The sequence below is a fragment of the Vespa velutina genome, chromosome 10 (genome assembly GCF_912470025.1).
Source record: "Vespa velutina chromosome 10, iVesVel2.1, whole genome shotgun sequence".
Classification (NCBI taxonomy): Eukaryota; Metazoa; Arthropoda; class Insecta; order Hymenoptera; family Vespidae; genus Vespa; species Vespa velutina.
In genome coordinates this window covers 1393573-1419975 of record NC_062197.1, presented here as the reverse complement: position 1 = coordinate 1419975, position 26403 = coordinate 1393573, and the positions used below count along the sequence as shown (strand labels likewise).

Here is a 26403-nt window from a genome sequence, read left to right as displayed (position 1 = left end):
CGAATTGTAGAGTAGAATCATCGTTTTTCTAACACACGCGTGGGTGTTCGGGCGCGATTAAAGGTCCTACCGTGGACTTCGTTTGATTTTTTCGATATTTCGAGGGGGGTACTTCGCGAATTTCGGCTTAACAGTAGAATCTACGTAATTATAACACACACGTGGGTGTCGTGACGCGATTAGTATTTCTAAGGAGTGCGCTTTGATTGTTCGAAATTCGGAAAGCACGAATTCGGATGTGCTTAATAATCCGTTATGTCTGAAGCGGACGGTACATCGGTGGAGCTATCTGTAAGAGGTGTGTTGTAGCTAAGCTGCGCATACCCTGTTAGTTAAGAAGCCAGTGCATTGAAGCGGAAAGGTATCGCGGATCGGTATCGCGGAACGCGGATTTTAGAGTAGAGTAACCGTCAGTCCGTGGGTCTCCACATGCAGCAACTTCCACGTAGTGAGACCTGGGTCGGTATTACTTGCAAAGTTTAATTGTAAATTTTTAAATGCAAGTATTACCGAGCGAATGGCTGCATATTGTATTACTTTTCCAATATCTTTTCAATCTAATTCCAACTAAACATTAACATATTTCCATTTTATATCATTAATAATTCTTCAAAAGAATTTAGAGTAAATTAGAGTCACCGTTAGCTCGTGGGTCTCCACATGCAGCAACCTCCACGTGGTGAGACCTGGGTCGGTATTATTTGCAAAGTGTAATTGTAAATTTTTTAACGCAAGTACTACCGAGCGAATGGATGTATATTTTCATTTCATATGTTTATTTCCAAAATGTTCTCTTTTCATATCTAAATAGAATTAAAATACTCATATTTTACATTGTTAATCATACCTTAATATATAATATTATAAGATTAGATGTAAAAGAATTATAAAATAAAATTTTCTTTCTGCTGCTGTTGTTATTATCTTTTATATGTTATATTTTATGTTATTTATCCCATCGCATGTAATTTCGATTAAATAACTATTTAAATACTATTTAAATACTGTTTAAATGGCTGTATAAATAATTAATAAGAATATAAAATATGATAATTTTGTACAGTTAATAAATATTTTTCAATTAATTTTGTATGAATTTTTCTTTCCTAATGTACTACTATTTTTACTACATACAAAATCCTTTATCATATATCAACTTGATTTTTTCAATATACATGAACAGTTTTTAACCTAAAAAGTTTGAACTTACATTGACACGATTGGTCCATATTGAAAATGGTTCCTCTATGCACTTGTAGTTCATACTTTGGCCATATCTGTCGCTGAAATCACACGCGCGATACGTAGTACATCTATTACCGATTGATGGTCACATGCAATAGCGTGTTGGTGAAGCTTTTTATATCATTACATTGTATCCAAAGATATTGTAAAGATGTTTTGAATTTAAATTTAGAAAAATATCGTATTTGTGAACTTTTTAAACAAAGTATAATAGAAGATGAATACTCCACAATCTAATAAAAAAAAGAGAAATAGAATTGGTGTTCATAATGATTGCACAAACAATTCAAATAATGAAGTACTAAATGTACAAGAAGCAACAAAGTTTGTTTTAGTATGTATGATTATTGTTGTTATTTTTTAACGCAAGCTTGTACATTTATATAGTAATTAAAAATAAATGTTATTCTTTCTTTAACACTTATATTATAATTTATGTATAGTATAGGTTATTTCGATTTTAATATTTTCAAGAACTTAATTTAATGATATCTGTTTACATAAATAATTTTATTTATTATTAATAGGTAAATCCAATAGGTGAGGATAGTAATAAACCTGTTAAAATAGAAATAGCTGAAGCACTTCCGGTTATAACTATTGAAAGTAGTGAACAGGATGAGAAAAATTTAACTTCGAAGGAAAACTCTAATTCTGATAAAGATAAAGAAGATAAAAACACACTGAATAGTTTACCTACTGCAAAAGTTATAGAAATAGAAGGATATGAAAGGCAACTTGGTGAAGCTGAACCTCTTCCAAATTCTTATGTTAGATTTATGGAACGGAGTGGCGAAGAGCTTGATGGTAAATATGATTTAATGATTAATTTTTCTGCTTACTTAAAGATTATTAAAGAATTACAAAATCCTGGTTATAAAATAAAGTTTGTATTGTTGTTATAGGAGAAGTAGAATATGATCTGGATGAGGAAGATACTGCATGGCTATCTATAGTTAATGAACGACGAATAGCCTCAGGACTTTTACCTCCATTAGAACCAGATATATTTGAATTATTAATGGATAGATTAGAAAAGGAATCTTATTTTCAACAAGAAAGTAATGGTGGAGTTGGTATTGCTGCTGATGAGGATGCAGTATGTTGTATATGTATGGATGGAGAATGTCAGAATAGTAATGCTATTTTGTTTTGTGATATGTGCAATCTTGCTGTTCATCAAGATTGCTATGGTGTACCATATATTCCTGAAGGACAGTGGTTGTGTAGAAGATGTTTACAAAGTCCATCTAGAGCCGTCGATTGTGTGTTGTGTCCAAATAGAGGTGGTGCTTTCAAACAGACTGATCGTCCAGCTACATGGGCTCATGTAGTATGTGCATTGTGGATACCAGAAGTAAGATTTGCTAATACAGTTTTCCTAGAACCAATAGACAGCGTAGAAAGTATTCCTGCAGCTCGTTGGAGACTTACTTGTTGTGTTTGTAAACGTAGAGGTGCAGGTGCATGTATTCAGTGTCATAAAACTAACTGTTATGCAGCATTTCATGTTACTTGTGCACAACAAGCTGGTCTTTGTATGCGTATGAGAACAGTACAACCTGCTAATGGAGAACCAATGCTAGTTCAGAAAACAGCATATTGTGAAACACATACACCAGCAGATTATCAGCCTTCTACAAATCCTGCTGATGCAAGACGAAGAGCAATTGCTAATAAAAAGAGTTCATCTGCACCAGTTATATCCATACCCACAATACCACCTGAACGTATAAAAGAAATTGCTAGGTAAAATATATTGTGGTTTTTCATTTTTTACTTTATCATCCAGGGAAAAGCTATAGTTCGTGAAATATAATTGTGAATGTATAGTAATCTAGAAAACATTAATTAGTTTAGCAGAAGGTCTCCCAAAGAGAAGTCAGTTGATTCAACGTCTTATAGCATACTGGACACTGAAACGTCAATATAGAAATGGTGTACCTCTCCTTAGAAGATTGCAAAGTTCACATCCACAATCAAGGCCTCCTCCATTAGGAGGTAATTGCTCGCCGTCTCCAGATAGTGAATTACGCGGAGAACTTTATCGTCAACTTAAGTATTGGCAATGTTTACGACAGGATTTAGAACGTGCTCGATTGCTATGTGAATTAGTACGAAAACGAGAAAAGCTGAAGAAAGAATTATTCAAAGTGTAGGTATTTTTTTATATTACTTTTTTAAGAATACCTATTGAAAAACCATTTGAAATAATATGTGTATATTATAGGAAAGAAAAGTGCTTATGGTTTAAATTACGACCTTTGGAAAGTATTTTGCTTACATTATTAGAAGCTATTAAATTAAGAGATGTTAATGATGTATTTGGTCAACCAGTTAATACTAAAGAAGTTCCTGATTATCTTGATATAGTTTCACATCCAATGGATCTTTCTACAATGCAGGTAATTGTATATGTATATATTTATTTATTTATTTATTTAATTTTTTTTTTAACAATTTTATATATTATAGATTAAAATCGAGAAGCAGGAATATGACACTATTGGAGCTTTTGAAACAGATTTCAATTTAATGGTCAATAACTGTTTGGCTTATAATCGTAAAGATACCATGTTTTACAAAGCAGGATTGAAAATGAAAGAGCAAGGTGGTTTGCTCATAGAACAAGCTTGTAAAGATTATCCAGAACTTAATACTCTTTGTCAAACAGAACAAAGTGCTTCGAAATCTAGAAAAAGAGAAAGATCTAATCGTAATCGCAATGAAACGGAATTAAATACAGGAGAAAAAGAAGTTGGTGCAGGTGGTGTCAATCGAAGAACAGCTGTACTGTTTACCCGTAAAGCCAAAGCACGTGCTAGCAGAAGTGGACAAATGTTCCTTCCAGAAAATAATCAGAAGAAACAAAGTGACAGTTTCAAAGTGTATAGGTAAATAATTTGATATGAATTATATCTATGAAAAGGTATATAGAAATTAATATTTTTTAACTAAATTTCTCTACAGAAAGTTAATTAAATTTACAGAAGCGGAACAATGGACAGTGATGCCGGTGAAGGAGAGAGTCAATCATCAAGTTGTAGTAGTTGTTCAACAAGCAGATCTGCTACACCAGATCCAGAAGAAGAAAAACAGAGATTAAATACACATGAAGCCAATAAAGAAACTAATGAAAAATCAGGAAATAGTGGAAAGTTAGAAGCTTTACAGCTTGTATGGGCTAAATGTCGTGGATATCCTTGGTATCCAGCTTTGATTATAGACCCTAATACACCTCGTGGTACCATACATAAAGGTGTACCTATTCCAGCCCCTCCTGATGATGTATTGGTACTAGCTAATAATTACAAAGAACCAGTTTTCCTTGTTCTTTTCTTCGATACGAAACGTACATGGTAAAAAAAAACTTAATAATATAATATATTTATTCTATCAATATCATTATGTCTATATTTTTCATTTTAATGCAGGCAATGGCTACCAGGCGAAAAACTAGAAAAATTGGGTGTATCCCAAGAACTTGATGAATCTAAACTAATAGAGTCGCGTAAACCTGCTGATAGGAAAGCAGTAAAAAAGGCCTATCAAGAAGCTTTGCATTACCGAAAACAGACACATAATACTACGTTAAACGCAGGATCAAACATCTAATTCATGCATCTTACATAGTTTTGCAATTTATAGTTATTTCAATTTGTTATATAGTTAGTTCAATTCACTCTGTAATACATTGATTATGACTCATTCTTAAAAAATACCTTTAATGATTATATAATTTTATAAGTATATATATATGTGTATATATATATGTGTATATATATATGTATATATATATATATATATATATATATATATGTGTGTATATGTATATATATATGTGTGTATGTATATGTATATTTATGCTTTCTGGCTTAAATATATTTCATTCGTTTTTATATTTTATTTGATATTTACATATAAGATTAATAAAATGAAACATATAATTTATGTAACAATATTCAATTTTGTTGGACGAATTTAGCAAGTTCATTAGCATACATGTCCAGTCGTTGGGTCATCTAAAAAAATATATTAAGTATTAATTCTTTATAAATGATTTATACTCATTGAACATTACATATATTCGACATTTTTGATGTAGTTCGTATATGGAAATATTTGTACTTATTTTTAAAAAAAAAAAAAGAAAAAAGGAAAAAAAATTAAAATAAAATAAAAAAAAAACTTACTCTAAATCCCCATATATCTTTTGCTTGTCTGCAAAGATTAAGATCCAAATCTGCAATAAGTATTCCATCATTAGATCTACTTAAACCTGGGGTCCGTGTGCCATCAGGTGCAGTAATATAAGAGGAACCATAAAACTGCCCAAAATCATTATGAGATGGCTTCCCATCACCCGACGTAAATTTATTGGGAAATATTTCAGTCCCAACTCTATTGATGGCACACGTAAAATAATTATTAGCAATTGCAGCACATCTTGCTTCTATAGGCCATAAAGGTTCAGATAAATTACCAACAGTGGCTGATGGATTGAAGACAATCTAAACATAATTTAAATTCGTTTAGTTTAAATTCCAGAAAGAAGAAAATTACAATATATTTACCTCTGCTCCATTTAATCCAAACATAAGCCAGTTTAAAGGATGATGACGTCCATAACATATATTAACAGCAATGCGTCCATAACAAGTATCAAAAACAGGATGTCCTGTATTTCCTTCCATATAATACGTAGATTCATTGAAATCTCCAACACGTGGTATATGATTTTTTCGATGTTTACCAATAATTTTACCATCTATATTAATAATAACAGATGTATTCCACAAAGTATCTCCATTAGCACTATCTCTTTCCAAAATTGGAGAAATAATAATCATATTATGTTCTTTTGCTAATTTTGATAATAATAAATTTGTTGGCCCATTTTCAGCATCCTCAGCGAATTCGCACCATGGATATCTTTCTCTTGTACAAAATACAAATGGCATAGCTATAATACAATTATCATTTTATAAAAATTATTATGATGTAAATTTTTATCTCATATATATATATATATAAACATACGCCAAGCTTCTTGTAGACAAATTATATTAACTTTGCAAGTAGCTGCATAATCAATATATTCTTTTATTTTATTATGTATTGCATTTCTTTGATTTTCTATTGGATCTGTTGTTGGTAAAACGATTGAATGTTGGATTAATCCTACACGTACAATGCGTTTAGGACGTAATTGTTCTTCAACAATACTATTTAATATCCAACCTTGTCTTTCCAAATTATAGTCATTTTTCCAATCTGCTAAATCTAATTTTCTATTAACATATTAAAATGTTTTTACTTAATGTGTATGATTATGATAAGATATAGAAAGAACAATAGATATTTTGTATGAATAACCTATTATTTTTGAAGCAATCAAATAAACATTTTTATTAAATCTTACTTTATTTTGCGGCCATACAAAAGACGATTAATTTCTGGCAAAACATCATCTGGTAAATGCACTTTTAAAATTTCATCGATAGTTGATTCGTACATATTTGATTTATTTCTGTATTGATGAATTACAAAAATTTAGAAATATCAAGAAGACTAATAATTTGGATCAAATTTATCGTTAAATAATGTTTCTTATTATGACCAAAATGGTTTCTCAGGTCAGAGTAATCATATCGTGCAGATAAGAGACTAAGTATTATTTAAAGTAGTATGAGCAACCTTATTTATCAAGTTGAAAAATAGTTCAAGATTTACATGTACGAATGCATATAATCAACAGCATTTATTATTGATACTTTATTGCCATTAAATGATATCCAGTGCGTTTTTAAGAATTGCTATTTTTAACGTTATATAAATAACTGTCTTTATAAAAGACGAATATAAAGTATATAAAAACAAATATTTTATTTCTTATATTTTAAAAAGGAAGGATATATATAATAATACTTTATTTAACGTTATTTTTAAGGTTATTATTTCAATAATTTTGAAGGCGAAAACATTTCCATAAGCAATATCGCGTTTCCCAATCAATAAAATATAATTCTGGTTTGTACCAAAAAATATGATGTACTGCAAAATTATATTCAGACTGAATTGGTGGATTTAAGTGTGGAGCCCAGTCCGCTCTCTCCATCATAATTTTATTGACATATTTATAAAAAACTTTAGCCTTATGAATCCAACATAAAAGAGACATAATTGATATGACAATAGCATGTATATGATATGATGCTATACTATGAGGGTTATTTTCTTTTAAAATTAAGTCTTGTAAGTTCATAGTTAAACAAACTAATGCTGCAGTTGTAAAACCGCAAGGAACCTCGATTGCTATGATACATATTGTGCAATAACTAGTTTCTAAATTCATACGGGATGTACGATGATTCAAAATACTCTTAAGTAGGCTATCATGTAAAATTTCACGATGAATTTTAAGAAATATTTTGTCTTCTTTATAATAATTGCTTAATTTTAAATCAAAGTCTACATTGTCAAAAAAAATTTTGGGAGTATTAAAATTTAATCTATTTTTTTTTCGATCTATCAAATATTGTATAACTCTATTACCTAATAAACTGATTATTTTACTATTGGATGCTATCATTTGCATCAATAAGGGAAATATTATTGGTGTTAGAGTTTTTTCATACAGAGTTGTTTGATGCATATAAGCTGTATATTCTAAAATACTACCGAATCCCAATATAATATTATCACTCATATTTTTTTGCGTAGTCCATGAGCACATATGATATACAATGATAAGAAGTTGATCATTGGATAAATGTTTAATTATGTTTCTGATACATATTTCAAAACCTTTTTTAAGTTTTTTAGAAAAAAGTAATGTATCCTGTGTATTTGTATTTGTATTTATTATAGTTCTATAAAAGAAATTTAAAAGTCTTTCTATCACAGTTATTGTATCATTAGTTTCAGGCCATTCGTAAGAATCTAATATTTCATATAGAATTTTGATAATAATTCTGATGTCATATATATTTGTATCTATTGATTCTATTAAATTCAATATTGTATGAACCACTACTGAACCATCAATGCCATGATCCATTAAGTTATTTATTATCTCTAAAGAAAAGGTCTCAAATTTCCATAATTTATCTTCGTTAATTGTATTAATGACAGCATGTACAATCTGTTTTGTTTTTCCAGGAATATATACTTCCAATAAATGATGATAACTATTTTGTGCAAGTCGTATTTTTCGTCGACGTTTCCATTCACATACATCAATTTTATATGTTTCTCCGTAATGAAAAAGTATTTTAATTATATATGTCATTATTATGTCTGGTTCATAATCTTTTAATTGATTTTGATTGACAGTTTGAATTATTTGGATCATTTTGTTAAGAGTTTTATCTTTATATATCTGGAAGCGTAAAGGATTTAAAAAATAATATTTATATATATTCTGTAATTATTGATTCAACTGTAGTAATCATTAAAACAAAACTTTTCTATAACATTAATATTAATATAATATAATATTATGTTTATAGTTGTAATTGTGTATGATGCGAAGGAGATCATTGAAAATCAATACCATTTTATAGTATCAATTTTGCAAAAGAGATTTCACAGTATTTCAAATAGTAGATTACATATATATATATATATATATATTTTTTTTTTTTATGTAGCTTCTCAATATTATACATGTATAGAAATTTAATATTTACAAAAGAACAGAATGTTTTGTTGTATCTATGGATACCATTATATATATAATAGAATATATCACAGATATCTATGTACAATGCTCAACTTATACAAGATTGTTAAATTTTTACAATATAAAATACTTTATTTTTCAGTTTTAATACACTTAAAACCAAAGATCTCCACCAACGTCTTCTTCTTGTTGTAAAGGTTGCTGTTGATTTTCTTGTTTACATTGTGCAATATTATTTTCAGTATTAGCTTTATCTTCTCGTGCTGGTAATCCAGCCAATAGAAAATCTGATGGATCGTAATTTGGATCGACATCCATACTCTCATCTGAGAACAATATTATAAATATTTCAGGTTATTTTAAATAATATTTAGATAGTTGTTTAATTTCTATCTTTATTTTTTCTTTAAAGTCGATTATACCTTGTTGGAGTAATTGTTGTTCTCCCATATAAAATCCAACATTCCCTAGTTGTACCATTGCTTCTGCAGCTTGTTGACTGTCATCATCAGCCAAAACTACTCCTCCTTCTCTAACTTCATTCAATTCAAGTGTTTCCATTTCATTATGCTCAGATTGTTCATCTGTTCCAAATGGAACTTCATCAAATTCATCTTCACTAGAAAATTGTAGATCTAAAATTATAAATAAGAGTTTGTAATATATTAATCATTTAAATTTTTAAAATATTTTTTGATACACATATCTCTTACCTTCTTCAAGTACATCTTTTTTCTTTGAATGTACGTTTCTACCAGCATCACTTTCCATATCACCTTCCACATCGACAAAATCAAAATCATCCATGCTTGACTTTCCAAAAGGATTTTCTGGTGAACTAGTTTGACTCTGAGAGAGAATAAATGTAAAAAAAAAAAAACACACAATTGTAATTAATTACAAATATTAATTATATTAGATATTAATCAATTGTCCTATTAATATCATACTAGATTTGATTCGTGAACTCTTACCCCTCTGAATTCAGGCTCTACGATAGTATAATTCTCTTCATCTGGACCTAGCCATGAAGAATCTATATCTGCTTGCTCCATTGCTCTTTTTTGTACCAACAATATATTGTTTTCTAATTGAGTTAAATGCTCGTCATACTGCAATATATGTTTTTATTAATTTTACGATGTCAAAATAATGAACTATAAAATATAGAATGTATGTTGACAAAATAAAAAGAAAACATCTTTATTTTTCTTAATCTTACCTCGTCTAAGGTCTCTTTACAGACTTTAACAAGTAATTCAGCTTTATGCGTATATGGAGATTCTTTTCCATTATAAATTGTACAATTTTCCAAAATTTGTTCAATATCTCTAACGAATTCATGACGATTATGATACTTGTGAGCTTTAAAAAATATATGTATATGCAAAATTAATCAAAATATTATATATATAAATATATATATATTTATAACAATAATTTCACATAAAAAATTATATTGCAGTTCACCTGAAACTTTTTTTGAAATTGTCTCCAAATCCATTGGACGTTTAATTACATTATAATAATCCTTCACTAATTTCTTATTAACAGGTTTTAGGAATGGCCAGGCTTCTGTCATCGATTTCAATTTATTATTGACAACACTATCCAAAATAAATGTAAGAGCAACTTGATCATTGTCATCAAGAAGAGGATTAATTGCTTTTTCGAGTCTCATTAAACGATCTTCTTTTTCACCAAGTCTATCTACGCATGTTTCTAACATACGTTTAGCTGCTACTGTTAATGAGGATTTTGGTCCATTATAAAGTGTAGAATTTTCAACTATTTGATTGACATCAGCCAAAAATTCTTCCCTGCTTTGATATTTCTTTAATCTCAAGTTTTCACGTATTGTTTGTAAATCCATAGGTCTTTGTATGATTTTATGATAATCAGGAACAGCCTAAAGAAACCATTAATACATACGCATAAATTGATTTCACACATCAAATTCATTTGTGTTTATCAATCATTTACTTGAAATTAAAATATATACCTTCGGATTAACTGGGAAAAGGAATGGTTGAACATCTGGTAAATCTCGCATTTCATTTAGAATGCTTTCTAGCATAGTTGACATAACAACAACAGGATCGGTTCTACGACGATTGGCTGGTCTTTGTTGTCTCTTAAGATAATCACAATGATCGTCTCCAGTAGCTCTTCTTCTTTTCTTTGAATTCACTGCTTCCTTTGGAACTTTTAGAAGTAAAGTACGTCTTTTCATTTCTTCCGCGTGCTATAATACAAATTTACAAATAAAAGAATATTCACATTAGATATGATATATTTTTATAGAAAATATTTCTGGTGTAATATTGTACAACCTTAATTAATTTAGATGATAATTTAACTTTTGTTCCATCGACATTAACAAGATCTTGATCATCAGTATTAAGTTGCTTCTCTATTTCTTCTTCTTGTTCTTCAGTCATAGCAACATTAACTGGTGCAGTAGTTACATTATTTTGATACAATGGACAAGCTTTATTAGTTCGCATATGACCTACATTACCACAAGCGCCGCATTTTAATTTTAAATCTGGTTTCAGTTTAGGTTTTTTACGTTTAGAAGGAGAAATTTCAGGCTTAGGATGTTTAGAAGCTGGGGAAGTTGATTGGTAATTACAAAATGGAAGGATACTAGTAGAGGATGTAGTGGTAGGAGTATTAGTGCCACTACGATCAAACATAGGATTGATAGTGTTGCTTGTACCAATGGAACCACCTTGCATACGTTCTCGTTCTTGATTTCGTTTTATTCTTCTCAATTGTTCCTGGATTCTTCTTTTCTCTCTTTTCATTTCTTCTTTTTGTGCTTCATCCAATGTAGCAAATTGTTTAATAAATGTTTCATCTTTAGAATTTCTTATCTTTAAATAAGTGTCTATTACAGCTGGCTTTCTAACTAATTCAACTCTAGTGAATTCTTTTCCTTCGTGATTTCTAAAAGTACGATAAATTTTAAGTAATCTTCCTTGTTGCGTGCCAAAATTATTAACAGGATTATTGTCTTCCTCGTCGTCTCTCTTTTTCTCTTTAGGTTTTTTGTCTTGTTCCTGGACTTCATCTATCATCATTTTTCGTAACGCGTGTCTCTGCTGCTCTTCCCGTTCCAGGGATAATTGAGTACTCGTTTTTTTATTAGATAACATATTCTCAATGTTCTTACCCATTTCCTCTATATCAGAACTGTCTTCTTCTGAACTTTCACCTTCGTCTGTACTTAAAACCTCATTGGACGACAAGACACGATTTTGTAAATCAAAAATTCTTTGACACTCTTCCTTATATCTTTCCTGATGCTCCGCTATAGAAAATCTATTACCTCTTGAAAACTTTGTCATACCTTCTTCTCCAGCTTTTGCTTTTTCAGTTGATAATGTTCTAACCACATCTATAACTTCCCAACGTGAAAGCTTTTTTATTTCTTCCTCTGGAACACCAAACTTTCTAAGAAGTGCCTTTGCATTATTTAATGAAAGTCTTCTTAAATCTGCGTCTGTTCCTGTTACTGTTCTTTTCGGTTGTGCTTCTTGTTCTTCCTATATTGCAAACGTTAATTAAATAAAAAAAAAAAAAGTGCAACATTTAAAATATAAAACATTACACTAACTTTACTGATAGTTGGCTTATTTGGTACTCTAACATATGAAAAACCTTCACCACATCCTGTTGGATCAGCTGGACCAGCTAACTGCAATAAACATTTTCCTTTCATAGCTTGGATATATGCACGCGTTGTATTCCATGGGGCTACTTTGACTTCGTCATCCATTTTCAATTGCATTTCTTCATCATCATCATCTTGAGGAGTAAAAAGGAATTTTTCACCATATCCTGCATCTTTCAATCTTTGTTCTGCTGCAATCATACTGAAATAAGCACAGCATTGTTCCGGAGATACCATAGCTCTGATTTCTTCTTCTGTAGGTAATCTGAAGTCCGGCTTTATTACCCACCAATTGGAATCCATTCCTGTAAACAAATTAAAATATAGATTACTTATGCCTAACACACAAGTTGTTCGTGTTTAGTTTACAATATAAAAAATAAGAAAAATAAAATATACCTGTTCTTTTAAAATCGGCACAAAGTTTTAATCGTTTTCTAATACTACTCTCACTATGAGAAGGAAAAGCTCTTTTAATATCATCCATTTTAATTCGCCTCGGTGTATCTCTAGATTTCCAAAATAATCTATAAATAAAGACTTGTAAGAAATCTCTTACAAAATTATTTGCTCTTTTTGAGTTCGGTCCTGGTACCTCATATAAAGGACATTCTTGGCCTGCAACAAATAGTGCATCCATTTCTCTTATATAATATTGTTGCCTGGTTCTAATAATTAGGAAATCAGTTTCAGGAATTTTATGTTCATAAATTGGTGCCCTGTACATATTATTTTCAACAGCTTGTATGCTTTGACCAGGCGTAAGAATTCCAAGAAATGGACTGGTATGAGCATAAGCTGTTTCTCCATACTTGTATTTTTGTGGACCTTGATCTTTTCCTGCTTTTCTTTTGTAATAATTTTTTACTTTTGAACACATTCCCACTTGATTCATTAATGGTGGATGTTCTTCAGAAAATTCAATAAGGACTATTTCACCATCCCTTCCTGTTAAATCTTCAGGTGTCCTCATAAAGAAAACATCACCACCACCAGATGCAATTCTTTCTTGCTCTCTTTGTTTTGCCTTTTTTTTAATATGTTTGATCAGAGGTAGAACACTATGTGGATCAGGAAGTGCAAGTGGGCCATGGCTGAATCTTCGCAATGGCGGCCTATGGAAATTTCGAAGACGCATTGGTCCCATATGTGTTTGAACAAAAGGTGCACGCAATTCTACTACTGGTGTACTGTGTTGTATTAAGTTACCACCTCCAACTTTTAAGCGTAATGTTGTTTCTGATGATCGTGGCATATAATATGTATCATTTGATATATTAAATGGATCCCTGTCAGGTGATTTCGGTGGTGGTGGAGGTGTATCTTCTTCGAGAACATTTATTACTCCAGCTTTACCTAATAATAATTTACTTTTTTTAACATGTGGATGTGGTATCTTTACTTTTGGTTGGGGTCCATTATCTTTATGAAGAAGTGCAGGATCAATGTCATCGGGGATACCAAGAACTATATTTTCATCATTTGGATCTAATGTAAGTATCTTGGGTTTAGGAATTTTTTTCATATTTTCTGGATCCCAAATAACTTCTTCTTCCCAAAGCCCATATACTAATTCTTCATTTTCAACTGGGAAAATAGAGTACCAAGTGTCATCATAATTTTCTTCTCTTTGTTGTTGCTGCTGATTTCCTTTATTCATATTTACTTTAGCTTTTTGTGACTGCATATGTAATGGTGTGGTAATTTGTGAAGTTGCTAAACGTACATTGGGTGCTACCGGTACCGTTCCACCTTTTCCTGGTTGACTAAATGCTTGAGCTGTTCTATTTACACTAGATGGAACCCATCCAGCTGCATTATTTTTGCTATTTAGCTTCTGTGTTACTTTGTGCTTTATATCATCACCATTCCAAACGACATCATCTTCCCAATGTAACTGTGATACCATTAAAAAAGCATCATCAGAAAATTGATCATTACTTACTTTATTATCTTGCTGGTCTGACTTATCTATAATTTTAAAACCATAATTAAAGCCATCTCCAGTTTCAGGAACTTGTAACATGTCATACCATAGCTGTGCAGGACCAAATCGCCAATCTGCCACTTTTGGTCCCATATCACCATTTTCACCAGCTTCTCCGGTTTTACCAATTTGTTCCTTATCTTCCACTGGTAATAATAACTTGGTTTCATCATCAGAACGATATGAATCTAGATTTGGATCTGGTCCATATTGCATTATCCAACCTTTAAATTTAGGTTTTCTATCGTCTTGATCTGATCCAGAATCGGAATCTCTAACATCATGATGCCGTTTTTTTTTACGTCTCTTTCTGACACCTCTCCAAATTTGTGGTAGGCTACTTGGTTTTCCAGGGCCAAATAGCCTTGAAAATCTAAGAACTTTATTCGCACGAAAATCAGGAAATAATTCAGTTACATCAATGTTAGCATATTTAGAAGGTAACATAGAAGCCAGAGGTGTCTCAAGTTTACGCTGTCTTGCTGCTTCTACTTCTTCTGCTGTGAGTGTTTCTTTTTCTTCTGGTATAGGTGGTGGTGGCATTAATTGAGTATCAGATTTATTTATGATCTCTTCATCATCTGCATCATAATCTGCATTTTCCTTTTCAATTTTTGGATCTAATATACTGCTTGGTCCGCTATCTTCAGTTATATCATCAGCCAATTCATTTATGTCAGAAAAGTCAAGAGCAGACGGTGACTTTACAAGACAATCAACATCTTTCTCTGACGTAGATAATGTTGTCTCCTCCTTAGAATTATCTAATTTCATATTGTTTTCATCATTACTATTTTCATTTGGCATCATTTCTTTGATAAATGAACTCAAACCGAGTCGACCAAGAGAGGCTAAATGTTGCTTTGCTTCAGGATCAAGAATATCATCTTCTAATTGACCGTTGTCATCGATATTGCCAAATAAAAAACCTGTCATATTTCCTAATGCAAAGTCTTTATCATTTTCTTCCTCTGAATCACCCATTGTTTTTTAATTTAATATATTATAAGACTAACAATATTTTCATATATGTATAAATATACAAGCCAATATTCGTTCGTTGAAGTTGTAAATATAACATAAATGCACTTTTGCACGAAATAATCTCCAGAGTTACGTTTATATTCTATGGTATACACAAAAAGAATGACAAATAAAACGATAAAATTGAATTTATTAGATTGATCAAGTTAAACGTAAAAACGTAGCTCCATGCAGAACTTTCTATATACAGTTTTAAATTAATGGCGTGTTTACAAATCTCAGCATTAGTAATACGGTATTACAAATATGATTGGATAATAATTCGAAGCGAGATTACTGTCGACCAATCATATAAAAATATTCAATGTCACGTACAGACAATATGAAAAATATATTCTATTATTAAATATTTAATAACTTTTATCGCTCGTAATAATAACTTTTTACAATATATCGATATCATTGTGATTATTTCTACGAGATTTTAAATAAATAATAAAAAGAAATAATAATGATCGATTCCTATGGAGGTCGAAAGGGATCGTTCGAGATCGCGATTGTTCGGTCGTCCTCGGGTAACTTCGTATTTCAACCGCTTGGGGAGCTTTGTATAAGGAGAGTGGGGGAAAGTAAGAGATCTAACTTTGCACCAGTCATCGGCAGTACTTGTTCCTGTGTCCGCAGCTTTGGTGGCTTCCGTTCCGCGATCGGTGGGTACATTCGTGGGAATATTTAAGTTTGTTTCAAACGCTTATTTGCTCCCGGTGTCTTTGTGAAACAGTGCATACCGTTTAAATATTGGTAAGCAGGTGTCTCATTGACAATAAAAGGTTGATGTTTTGCTGAGAATTATGTCGGATACTGATGCAGGATTACAATCGGTCACACGTCAAGTCAGCTGACATATTGCGCTCCACTACACCGCAACAGCCTTCGGTAAGTGTCGCAATCCCAAACCGCCTGTTACTCTCCCGAGGAAGAAAACTATTTTTATCAAATAGCCACTACACTAGTCTCTACTACGTAATCATTTTCTATCGATAGCCGCTATGCTGATATTACGTTTAATCGCAAAGAATAATAGTGAAAATTTCATGAAAATAAAATAGGCTGAAAGGAAAATGAGAATTTAATGTCCATTGCACGAAACAAAGGATGTGCGACGCAATTTGTGAGCTAAGTGCGTATTCAAGGATGGTAGCCATGTCTTCGCTCTTTCTCTTTCCCTTCCTCTTACTCCTTCCCTCTTTGCCTCCCTTCCCTCCCTTTCTCGTCACTGTTCCTCGGCGATAGCCTTTGCGTGCGTTGCGTTGTTCTCTGGCTCCGCGAATCTAAAGCTACAACGGCTACGATTACGATAACTGCTATTATTATCACTATGATAGCGCGAGGTTTACTCCAATTTTAACTACATATATGTAGTTTAATGTATGTCCGTTCACACTAACTCTATCGCATCCCTTTGAATAGTTCTCTCTCTCTCTCTCTCTCTCTCTCTCTCTTTCTCTCTCTCTCTCTCTCTCTCTCTATCTATCTCTTCTCCTCCTCCTCCTCCTCCTCTCTGTTTGTCCCCTTTCCTTCTGGCGTATCGCCATCTACAAATGTCGCGCAGCAGTATAGTTTTGATCGTCATCGTCTTCCTCATCATTGTCTTTGTCGTCTTTGTCGTCATCGTCGTCGCGGTCTTTGTCGTCTTCGTCGTCGTCGTTGTCGTCGTTGTCGTCGTCGTCGTCGTAGTTGCGCTTGAATATCACATAGCATACCTTCAAAGTCCTCGCAGCGATATCACCGACTTCAATAAACTTCTTATTCCTCTATTTATATTCTTCGCCTACACACACACACACATACACATAGATGACTTTTTGCCGTAGCATCGGAACGGCGACGAGGAAGTCGATAAAGAGTGTCGAAAGGTACTTATCAGACTTTCATTCCGTTCGACATTAACTCATTAAAGAGAAATGGTATACTCGTCGTACAATGAATATAAAAATAAATAGGGAATTTTATTTTAAATATTCTATTCTACTTTAATAGCAGAATTACTTAACATTTTCGTGAATAAATTATCGTACTTTTAAAGTTGGTTAATAACGGTTACACGTGATCCTGTGCTGGACTTCTCATTGTCATCGTCGTCGTCGTCGTCGTCGTCATCATCGTCATCGTACGTTCGCGATATCGAGATAATAAAAATTCTTTGAAATGTGATTATTATAGATCTTTTTCGAAATATTCAACTCGTTATTTCGTAAAGTGCATTCTAACTCTACTCTCTTGTATACTAAGAATTTAGTATAAAGGCATTTTTAGATACTCATGTCTGTTGAACATTACTTTCCTTCTCGTGGCATCTCTATGTGTAGTATATTATAGTCGTACGCTAAATAAGAGGAAATGAATCCCTATGTCACGTGATGAATTGAAGATCGCTGCTTAGTTAGTTTTGTGTATATATATATATATATATATATATATATATATATATATATATATATATATATATATATATATATATATATATATATATATATATATATATATCGTGGTGTAGACTTTATTTATCTAAAGAAATTTTTTCAATATATTCGTCGGGAATATTATAATTAACGGCAGATTTTAAAAATCGTTTGACCGTGAGTGTGCTTATTTTATTATTTCTTTTTATTTTCTTTTTCCCTTTTTTTCTCTTTATTTCATATGAAATTCGATTCATGTCTGACTTCTTACTACGATGACATAAAAAAAAAGTTCCGATATTAAAACATGTAAATTACTTTTTATGCGTGCACGCGGGCCCACGCGTGTGTTAATCGATATATGATTTATAATCGACTAATTAATATAAAATTTTCTATATTATAAGAGATTTCGTTCTGTGCGAGATTATATAGACATACATTCTAAATTCTTAACAATGTTATTTTCGATATCAAAATTTGTATTATATTTAACGTTTGATTTTGGCATTTATCCAAATTAATTGCTGAAATAGACAAAATACGAGAATAGACGATAGCGCGAGAGGGATTGAGAAGAGGGGGAGAGAGAGAAAATATCTTTTGAGATAATTATTTTATACGATAAAAGGTAACGAAAAATATCTTGTGACAGATGCTTTGATCGATTTGTATTACTTTTTGAAATAAGTTTCTCTCAAGGCATTACTACATGATTTGCCTACTAGTTTTTATTCATTTAATCTCGGTTACGATCGAAACAGATGTGGTGATTACTTGATGTTTTAACGAATAGATCATACGAGAATTAAGATAACATTACTTTGATTGTATGACTTTGTAAAGGTCAAAAATCTATAAAACATAATGCACGTTGTCAGGACGGTAACGATACATAGCGTAAATGAAGCATATTATCTAACAATACGAATAGATTTCCTAATCATATTTTGATTTGAATATATTATTTGTATCGTTTGTGTATACTTTTTTATTATATTCTAATCGCGCGAGAACAAAATAAAAAAATTACCTTTTTATTTCTTTTTAGTTTTTTTTTTTCTTTTTCTTAATTTAATACATAAAACTAGATACGTCCCTGAAGTTCTGTCGAGAATGAGAGAGAAAGTCTTGCTTTTGTAGATCTTTTTTTTTTTTCTTTTTTTTTTCTTTCTTTTTCTTTCTTTTTTTTTTTTTTTCTCAATCGATTGTTTTAATTTTACATAAATCTCTTTAAAATGTTGGTATTATATCGAATTCATCTTTAAATATTTATACACAGTTCGAAATGGAAATTAAATAAAATGTTATACATATATTTATATATATATATATATAGTTTAAGTAATTAAAGTTATATTGTAATTACAGAAAATCTAATTGTATTGTTTTCTTTTAACTATTAAAATTTATGATGACTATGATTTATAATCGAACGATATAACCAAACTTAAGACACGAATCGTTTTGAAATTTGTAAATTTTTTTAGGAAATAAAGAAGAGAGAGAGAGAGAGAGAGAGAGAGAGAGAGAGAGAGAGAGAGAGAGAGAATAAATAAATAAAATTTTCTAGGGAATATTATTAAAAACTGCATCTGCTATATATTTTATTTAAAAAAAAATAGATTATCGCGGGAATCTGGTGATATTTGAATATGGCACCATAGATAAACACGATAAGGAGAAGGCGAAGTATGAGAATGTTATTGATACCAATTTCGAATAAAAAAGAAAGAATGAAAAAAAAAAAAAAAAAGAAAAAAAAATGAGAAATATCTTCATTGATCCATACAATATTATTGTAAACATTTTCTATTAAACAGAATTCTCTTAATTGTGTGACATACGATTTCTCTTTATTAATGTACAGTTAATAATTTTTTTCCGAATGATATTATTAATTAGAATTTTTTGTTTTAACATTGTTATAATATTACTAAAGTAACACGAGTCCATTTAGAAGCATGTCATTTTTACGAATCATGAACATGCGTGAATTTGATATACTATTATACAATATTAAAATTAATTTATATTAATTACATTAATTTCTCATGTAAAATATATTTCTTTTTTCCCCTTGCATGTTATAAATTAAATATTAAAAATATCATCCGATCTACGTAATAATAATGGAGGTTAAGCCATTGATGCCAGATAATATAGGATATTTTTCGCTCATGCGCAGTAAGGCGACGATGACGTTCGTCCACACCCTCGTATTTATCCATGAACAACACTTTTACCTTGGGCAACCTTAAAGTAGCTATTTGATATAATTACTCTCTTTTCTAACTATTGTTGTAATTGATGAAAATCCTATAAATATATTATTCACATGTTATCGATTAAATCTTTCAGTTTATCGTCATTCTTTATCTTCCATTTAAGGAATTTTTATATGAGATCATTGTTTTATAGGAGGAGAGCACGTGTAATTTCAGTATAAGCATTTTTTTTTTCGATGTTAATGATTTTTTTTTCTTTCTAAATCAATTCTGTACGCTTAAACACTCCATTTTTAGTTCCTACGACTATATAATTCTACAACATATTAGTGTAGTTACGTGTGTAGAATTTATTTCCTAGTAATTATATATATATATATATATATATATATATATATATATATATATATATATATATATATATATATATATATATATATATATATATATATATATATATATACACTACGTATACTTAACTATATATCTATATATATTTTAATTTTATAAGACTAAGCACATCGGGTAAGATCTTTAACCACGCATGCGCTAAAAAGCTCTGCTCGGGTCAAATCCCTGGATCTAGTAAGAGTGGAAACACGGGGCTCCGTTCGTTGCGCCATCTGCAGTGTTCTTAAGCATTTGCTATGCAACGTGGCGCCTAGAGCAATACTATTTAAGATTAATCCCTGTGTAGTTTTAAAAGTAAAAACATTTGATTCTTTTTAAAACTCTATTTCTTTTTATGTATGATGTGCATATATTGTGACGTAAAGTGTGTCTTGTACTTTTCTTATAATAATCTTTTTTATTAAAGTCATCATGTAGTAAAAATAATTTGACTGTAATAAATATATGTATATATATATATATATATATTTATATCAATTATTTTATTCGAATATATTACTTTCATTTGATATGCACTGTGTGCGCGTATATATGTGTGCGTGTGAATGTATGTGTGAAAATAGTTTTACATTATAAGTAGTTGCATACTTTTATAGAAATTGACGAAAGCAATAAAATTGTAATATGGCTTTAATTACGTTAATTTAAGTATAGCTTGGCAGTAATTGGTTAAAAAATACTTGTGAATGCTGCTTGTTGTCGCGTACCCTACGTGCGTATTCGTCCATAGCCTACATGTTCTTTGACCGATCGCCATAATGAAAACATTTGTCTGTCGTTGCCGTCGTTATCATCGCTCTGTGTTCTGTCCTTGTATGTTCTCTCTCACTTCGAGATTGTATCGAACAATTGAATAACAAAGTTACAAATATTTAACAACGCTTTATTACAGATCGGTGGGTGAAATAAAATGATTACGTGCTAAAACTCTCAGCAGAGTGCGCGGAGATTCGCCAGGCGACTTACAACCGACAATTTCTCGACGGACTCTTTTTTGTTACGATATTTAAGCACGATACGGATATACGAAGCGTTTACTTAAATGCTTGGAACAAACTTCTACTCCATGTTGTACGTTTCTTGCAACACGACTACGTGTTGGAAAGTGAGTAATATCACACTCACTATTTTCACGCCTTTTGTTAAGGTCGTATTGCGCCGAGAGAAAATCAGATCGTAAAGATGACGTAGTAAAAATTTCCACGAATTCCTTTAAATTCATACTCATTATATCTCTAGGATTTTTTCTTACGTGTAATTTTTATCCAACGAATTTTTGAAAACATTTATTCGTTATTTTTCTAAAAACAAGATTTCTTTATTGCCTTTTCAATATATAATGTTTCTACGTTTTAATAAATGTGAACCTAAGAGTTATTTTCCTCTATTAATTAATTTAATATGATTTTTTATTTGACTTTAAAATAACAGTGCATACGTTTTTATTATTTTCTCTTTATTTTATTTTATTTTTTTATTCCTTTTATATTTAAAATTGTAATATTGGTTAAGAAAGTGCAGATATTTCAAATATTATTTAAAGGTTATAATCTCTCTGATTATTCGGTGTTAATGCTTTCTTGCGATTATTAAAAACTTTATAACAAATGTTCTATATAATCCTATTGATGAAGTTTTAAATAATTTTGAATAAAAATAATTCAATTATTTATATGATATATTGAAATATATCTTGATAAATTCTTTTCTTTGTAATAGGTGACTACATGGTGACACGCGGTCGTAAACGAGCGATCGGCAAGAAAGCTGTGGCAGAAAACAGTTAGTTATCCTGTGCCAAGCTGACTATACCTATTCACTGTTAATAAAGACAGTGATTTCAAATATCATAGAAGAAAAGTCAATTTTACTGGCACAGAAATATTGTAACAACAGGTCACAATGGAACGTGAATCTAATCCAATGCAAGCTTTGTGCCGCAGCGGTTGTGGATTTTATGGCTCGCCAGCCACTGATGGACTCTGTTCTCTTTGCTACAAAGAAAATTTAAAAAAGAAACAACAACCACCAGTATCAGCTGCAACTTCACAGACCGTTTCTGGTAACGCTGGCACGTTGCAAAGCGGTTTTGGCAGTCCTGCAGTTACAGGGACTACAGCCCAACCTACCATTCCTACTATACCTCAATCAACGACAGATCTACCCAATCCTAAAGAAGTATGTTATTGTAATATATATTTAATCAAAGTAATTTTGATCAATAAGATATCAAATCTTATGTTTAAATTTTATTCTTTAGTCTTGACATATATCTCGTTATTTTGTTTAATTTAATCTTATTTTCTTGTATTATTTTCTTAATAATCCATAAAATATTGTGTAATATATTTAGGTTAGCAGGGAAGATCAGGACAGTGAAGTAGGAGTAAGCGTTACAGTAGCTGAAGGTTCAGTGAGTAGTGGTGATACAGATGAGTGCTTCGATGGCAAAGAGACTGATAAAGAATCTAAGAAGAAGAAAAATCGTTGTGCTGTTTGTCGCAAAAAAGTTGGATTAACTGGTAAGATATATTATTTGTTAATATTTACGAAAGATGTTATATACATTTTTTTTTTTTTTTTTATTCTATATCGTTATATACATATTCAACATCATCTAAACCTTTCTTACATTTATAGGATTTGAGTGTCGTTGCGGAGGACTATTCTGCTCCGTGCATCGATACAGTGATAAGCACGACTGCAAATTTGATTATAGAGAAATGGGCGCTCAAGAGATACGGCGCAATAATCCAGTTGTTGTTGGTGAAAAAGTGCAAAAAATTTGAACTATTTAGTGTGTAGTCGTTGGGAAAATGGTTATATAACTATATAAACAAACAGAATATAAAACCCAGAAGAAACAAGATAAATTATCTGGCAGCTGATTGTGTGTTTAGGAGTGAAATATACATGCAGAAAAGTATGAATGACAAAGAGTGTAAGAGGTGCAAAAAAATTAATTTCAGATAGAAAATTGAAAGGGGGTAGAGAAATAGAACATCAGACAGCAAATGATTTGTTTGATTGCCAATTAGAATGAGTGTGTGAGTGTGAATGTTTCAAAATTGGACATCAGTGCCATGTCAGATTGTCATCTAGCGAGAGTTCTAACTGAGAATATATCTGGTTACTAACTGCTGCCAGCTTACTATTACTATTACCTATTATTATCTTTATGATTATTACAATTTATTATTATTCTATATTATGTTTATTATTAATTTACTTAAACGCAAAAATTCGCGGATAAAGTTTGTTTTTAAGAAGATCCAGAATTTTTGGTGCAGTCAGTCAGTCGGCAAACAATTAAAATTATCTCGTTAGCAATTTCAATTTAATCGCAAATTTTATATATTGCTGTTTTGTTTCTATATCAAGAAGGGAATGTTGCTTAGATAATGGCTGATATTGATGGGTGATCACAATCTTAGGTTAATGATTAGTCTAATAATTATTAAGTATATTAGTCTATTGATTCATAAATAATGCAATGAAGTATAAGTAGTATTGTGTGTTTATGTGCAACTTCACGTGAATATAACCAGCATTATTACTCATTAAATATGTTTCAATCTATAATGCAAATCAATTATTTACACTGTCGCAGCAATTCTTTTAAAGAAAAACCCTTCTATGAAGATATTTATTCCTAGTTTTTTCTCCGCGGGTATTGAAACATAGAGTATAAATATTTAGCACTACTAAAACCATTAATTAGTTTTTTGTTTTTCTTTTATTTCATTTCTTTTTTTTTCTTTGTGAGTTTTATAGAGTAGCTGTGCAAGGTATTCCGGTGCTGCATTACAGTGCTTGAAAACTGAGTAATAACGTTTCTCTAGATCCCAGATATTACATTAAAAGAAAGAATAGCTGGCAAAAAACACGATCAGCATTAGAAAATGTAAAAGATATATGAACATTGTAGAGAAGGCTACTATCACATGGTGATCACTGTGTATGTTTCTAAAGGACTTTGTTAAAACATAATTAATCTTCGTCTCTACGTTATCATCCTAAAATATTGTTCTCATTATAAGATTTATGTTAAAATGGTGCTACGAGACCGTTCTTTACTGTATTTTTTTTTTTTGCAAAATCAACTGCAATATAATGAAGGAAACTATTATGGACTTTGTGTTCATAATATGTTAATTCCTTAAAAATAAATTCATATGCATCCATCTTAATACAATGAAATTATGAATAATAATTGCTGGATTAAATAAAAAAAAGGGAAGTAACTGATACTTTTATGTTATCTATATCATTTTGGGACAAAGCGTTGTCAAGACTGTGCTGCCATATATATATACATATATACGTACTTCTTTATTATATAATTAGAATACTCTCAACGAAAGCATTTTCTGATTTGTTATTAATTCTAACGAGCTTTAAACATTGGTAAATATTGCAAAGAAAGAGAACAAATTATTTTCCATAAATATATAAATATACATATAATTTATTTTCTTCTACATTAGCAACGAAGAAATTGTTTGCTTAATGTTATCTCAAAGAGATTCTTGTTAATATAACTCTTATATATAATCAATGATTTTTAACAATTTATAATTTAAAATGAGATCTCTTATATATATATGTGTGGCTGTAATGCAAAATGACATAAGTCACGTTAAAAAAAAAAAAAAATAAATAAATAAATAAACTAATACATTATATAATTTTTTTTAATATATTCTTCATGGGATAATATTTCCATAATACCTGGTTAAGATGAATAAAAACGATGTAAAAAAATAAGAATGTGTATTAATGGTATTAATTTTATAATGGTTTCATGATGTGTTGACATGGGGAATAATGAACACCTTATAATTTTATATTACCTTATTGTAAAAAAGCTTAAAATGAAAATAAAATCAATTTTAAATACTTGTTTTTTTAAAACATTGTGATGTAATAGCTCGAAAAACATTGCAAATTAAATAAAAGTTAATGCTTGTTATAAGAATTATTTATTTGATATATATATATATATATATCAAATTATATTTCATTATATAATTATATGATTATATTTCAATATATATGTATATGTATATATATATATATATATATATATATATATATATATATATATATATATATATATATATATATATATTTCAATATAAATATTTATTTAAAGTTTTGTTATGAGTTAAATTTTAAAAATATAATATTAAAATTGATATTTTTAAGTGTATAAAAATTATTTTATATAATACAGACGAGAGTCATTTTATATTATGGCCACAGCAATAATTTTTTAAATAATCAAATATGTTTAATAATTGAGAGTACAGAAAATGCAAATCTTTAATATTACTTCCTATTTATCATTAATACAACAAAATTTTTTCAAGTGAAAAAAATTCATCAAAATATTATAAATTGTCATACTTTGCTTTTTTTTTCTCATTTTTTTGTTTTACTTTGTAAATAATTAGTACAGTTATATCAATGTAAAACAATTCTTTCAAATGCTTTATAACATTTCAGCATACACTATACTTAAAAAATATTTAGTATATGTATAAAAACATGATGGCATATACTAATAAGTTTTGATTTCTTTTTTCTTTTTTTTTCTTTTTTTTCTTTTTTTTTTTTTTTTTCTTTTTTTTTACATATGATTTATGGAAAATTTCGAAAGATACTTAACTTTATACTTTGACTTTTTCTGACTATGTAGACAATATCAAATTAATTGTCAG

At 30.1% G+C, this 26403-nt stretch overlaps 5 protein-coding genes across 10 annotated transcripts; 2 read left to right on the top strand and 3 right to left on the bottom strand.

Moving 5' to 3' along the window:
- The first annotated feature begins 1339 nt into the window (after positions 1–1339).
- On the top strand, positions 1340–6363 carry LOC124951965 (peregrin-like). Of its 3 annotated transcripts, none has more exons than XM_047501124.1 (8): positions 1340–1579; positions 1773–2052; positions 2151–2994; positions 3101–3400; positions 3476–3650; positions 3721–4139; positions 4236–4604; positions 4680–6363. In XM_047501124.1, the coding sequence occupies exons 1-8, from the start codon at positions 1463–1465 to the stop codon at positions 4858–4860; spliced, it is 2685 nt and encodes an 894-aa protein (XP_047357080.1). In that variant the 5' UTR covers positions 1340–1462; the 3' UTR covers positions 4861–6363. The 3 variants fall into 3 exon arrangements, with proteins under 3 accessions (XP_047357080.1, XP_047357079.1, XP_047357081.1); XM_047501123.1 differs by having other exon boundaries at positions 2133–2994; XM_047501125.1 differs by lacking the exon at positions 4680–6363 and having other exon boundaries at positions 2133–2994; positions 4216–4490.
- Positions 5084–6778, bottom strand: LOC124951968 (beta-ureidopropionase). The gene is made up of 5 exons (XM_047501131.1): positions 6668–6778; positions 6286–6536; positions 5820–6208; positions 5439–5756; positions 5084–5267 (listed from the first exon to the last, which is right to left on the bottom strand). The coding sequence occupies exons 1-5, from the start codon at positions 6760–6762 to the stop codon at positions 5208–5210; spliced, it is 1113 nt and encodes a 370-aa protein (XP_047357087.1). The 5' UTR covers positions 6763–6778; the 3' UTR covers positions 5084–5207.
- Positions 6758–8768, bottom strand: LOC124951966. The gene has a single exon (XM_047501126.1). The coding sequence runs from the start codon at positions 8597–8599 to the stop codon at positions 7205–7207; it is 1395 nt and encodes a 464-aa protein (XP_047357082.1). The 5' UTR covers positions 8600–8768; the 3' UTR covers positions 6758–7204.
- Positions 8769–9035: 267 nt separating this feature from the next.
- LOC124951964 (transcription initiation factor TFIID subunit 1) lies at positions 9036–15834 on the bottom strand. Of its 2 annotated transcripts, XM_047501121.1 has the most exons (11): positions 14642–14902; positions 13008–14579; positions 12552–12913; positions 11263–12480; positions 10932–11174; positions 10400–10838; positions 10152–10294; positions 9904–10041; positions 9643–9778; positions 9352–9564; positions 9036–9255 (listed from the first exon to the last, which is right to left on the bottom strand). In XM_047501121.1, the coding sequence occupies exons 1-11, from the start codon at positions 14766–14768 to the stop codon at positions 9083–9085; spliced, it is 4764 nt and encodes a 1587-aa protein (XP_047357077.1). In that variant the 5' UTR covers positions 14769–14902; the 3' UTR covers positions 9036–9082. The 2 variants fall into 2 exon arrangements, with proteins under 2 accessions (XP_047357077.1, XP_047357076.1); XM_047501120.1 differs by having other exon boundaries at positions 13008–15834.
- A 385-nt stretch (positions 15835–16219) lies between these two features.
- Positions 16220–24930, top strand: LOC124951967 (AN1-type zinc finger protein 6). Of its 3 annotated transcripts, none has more exons than XM_047501128.1 (5): positions 16220–16515; positions 21573–21785; positions 22400–22858; positions 23034–23202; positions 23321–24930. In XM_047501128.1, the coding sequence occupies exons 3-5, from the start codon at positions 22583–22585 to the stop codon at positions 23467–23469; spliced, it is 594 nt and encodes a 197-aa protein (XP_047357084.1). In that variant the 5' UTR covers positions 16220–16515; positions 21573–21785; positions 22400–22582; the 3' UTR covers positions 23470–24930. The 3 variants fall into 3 exon arrangements, with proteins under 3 accessions (XP_047357084.1, XP_047357086.1, XP_047357085.1); XM_047501129.1 differs by lacking the exon at positions 16220–16515 and adding an exon at positions 21254–21493; XM_047501130.1 differs by lacking the exon at positions 21573–21785.
- Positions 24931–26403: the final 1473 nt, after the last annotated feature.

Bases quoted from the DNA above. Each gene is read 5' to 3' on its own strand.
- LOC124951967 (XM_047501130.1), top strand. From the start codon at position 22,583: ATGGAACGTGAATCTAATCCAATGCAAGCTTTGTGCCGCAGCGGTTGT. The intron at 22,859-23,033 runs GTATGTTATTGT...TAATATATTTAG, and splicing joins ATCTACCCAATCCTAAAGAA to GTTAGCAGGGAAGATCAGGA. The intron at 23,203-23,320 runs GTAAGATATATT...TTACATTTATAG, and splicing joins CAAAAAAGTTGGATTAACTG to GATTTGAGTGTCGTTGCGGA.
- LOC124951965 (XM_047501123.1), top strand. From the start codon at position 1,463: ATGAATACTCCACAATCTAATAAAAAAAAGAGAAATAGAATTGGTGTT. The intron at 2,053-2,132 runs GTAAATATGATT...TATAAAATAAAG, and splicing joins GAGTGGCGAAGAGCTTGATG to TTTGTATTGTTGTTATAGGA. The intron at 4,140-4,235 runs GTAAATAATTTG...TTAAATTTACAG, and splicing joins GACAGTTTCAAAGTGTATAG to AAGCGGAACAATGGACAGTG.
- LOC124951968 (XM_047501131.1), bottom strand. From the start codon at position 6,762: ATGTACGAATCAACTATCGATGAAATTTTAAAAGTGCATTTACCAGAT. The intron at 6,537-6,667 runs GTAAGATTTAAT...ATATGTTAATAG, and splicing joins TTGTATGGCCGCAAAATAAA to AAAATTAGATTTAGCAGATT. The intron at 6,209-6,285 runs GTATGTTTATAT...ATTGTATTATAG, and splicing joins TTGTCTACAAGAAGCTTGGC to CTATGCCATTTGTATTTTGT.
- LOC124951964 (XM_047501120.1), bottom strand. From the start codon at position 15,579: ATGGGTGATTCAGAGGAAGAAAATGATAAAGACTTTGCATTAGGAAAT. The intron at 11,175-11,262 runs GTTGTACAATAT...TTTGTATTATAG, and splicing joins TATCATCTAAATTAATTAAG to CACGCGGAAGAAATGAAAAG. The intron at 9,779-9,903 runs GTAAGAGTTCAC...ATTCTCTCTCAG, and splicing joins TAGAGCCTGAATTCAGAGGG to AGTCAAACTAGTTCACCAGA.
- LOC124951966 (XM_047501126.1), bottom strand. From the start codon at position 8,599: ATGATCCAAATAATTCAAACTGTCAATCAAAATCAATTAAAAGATTAT.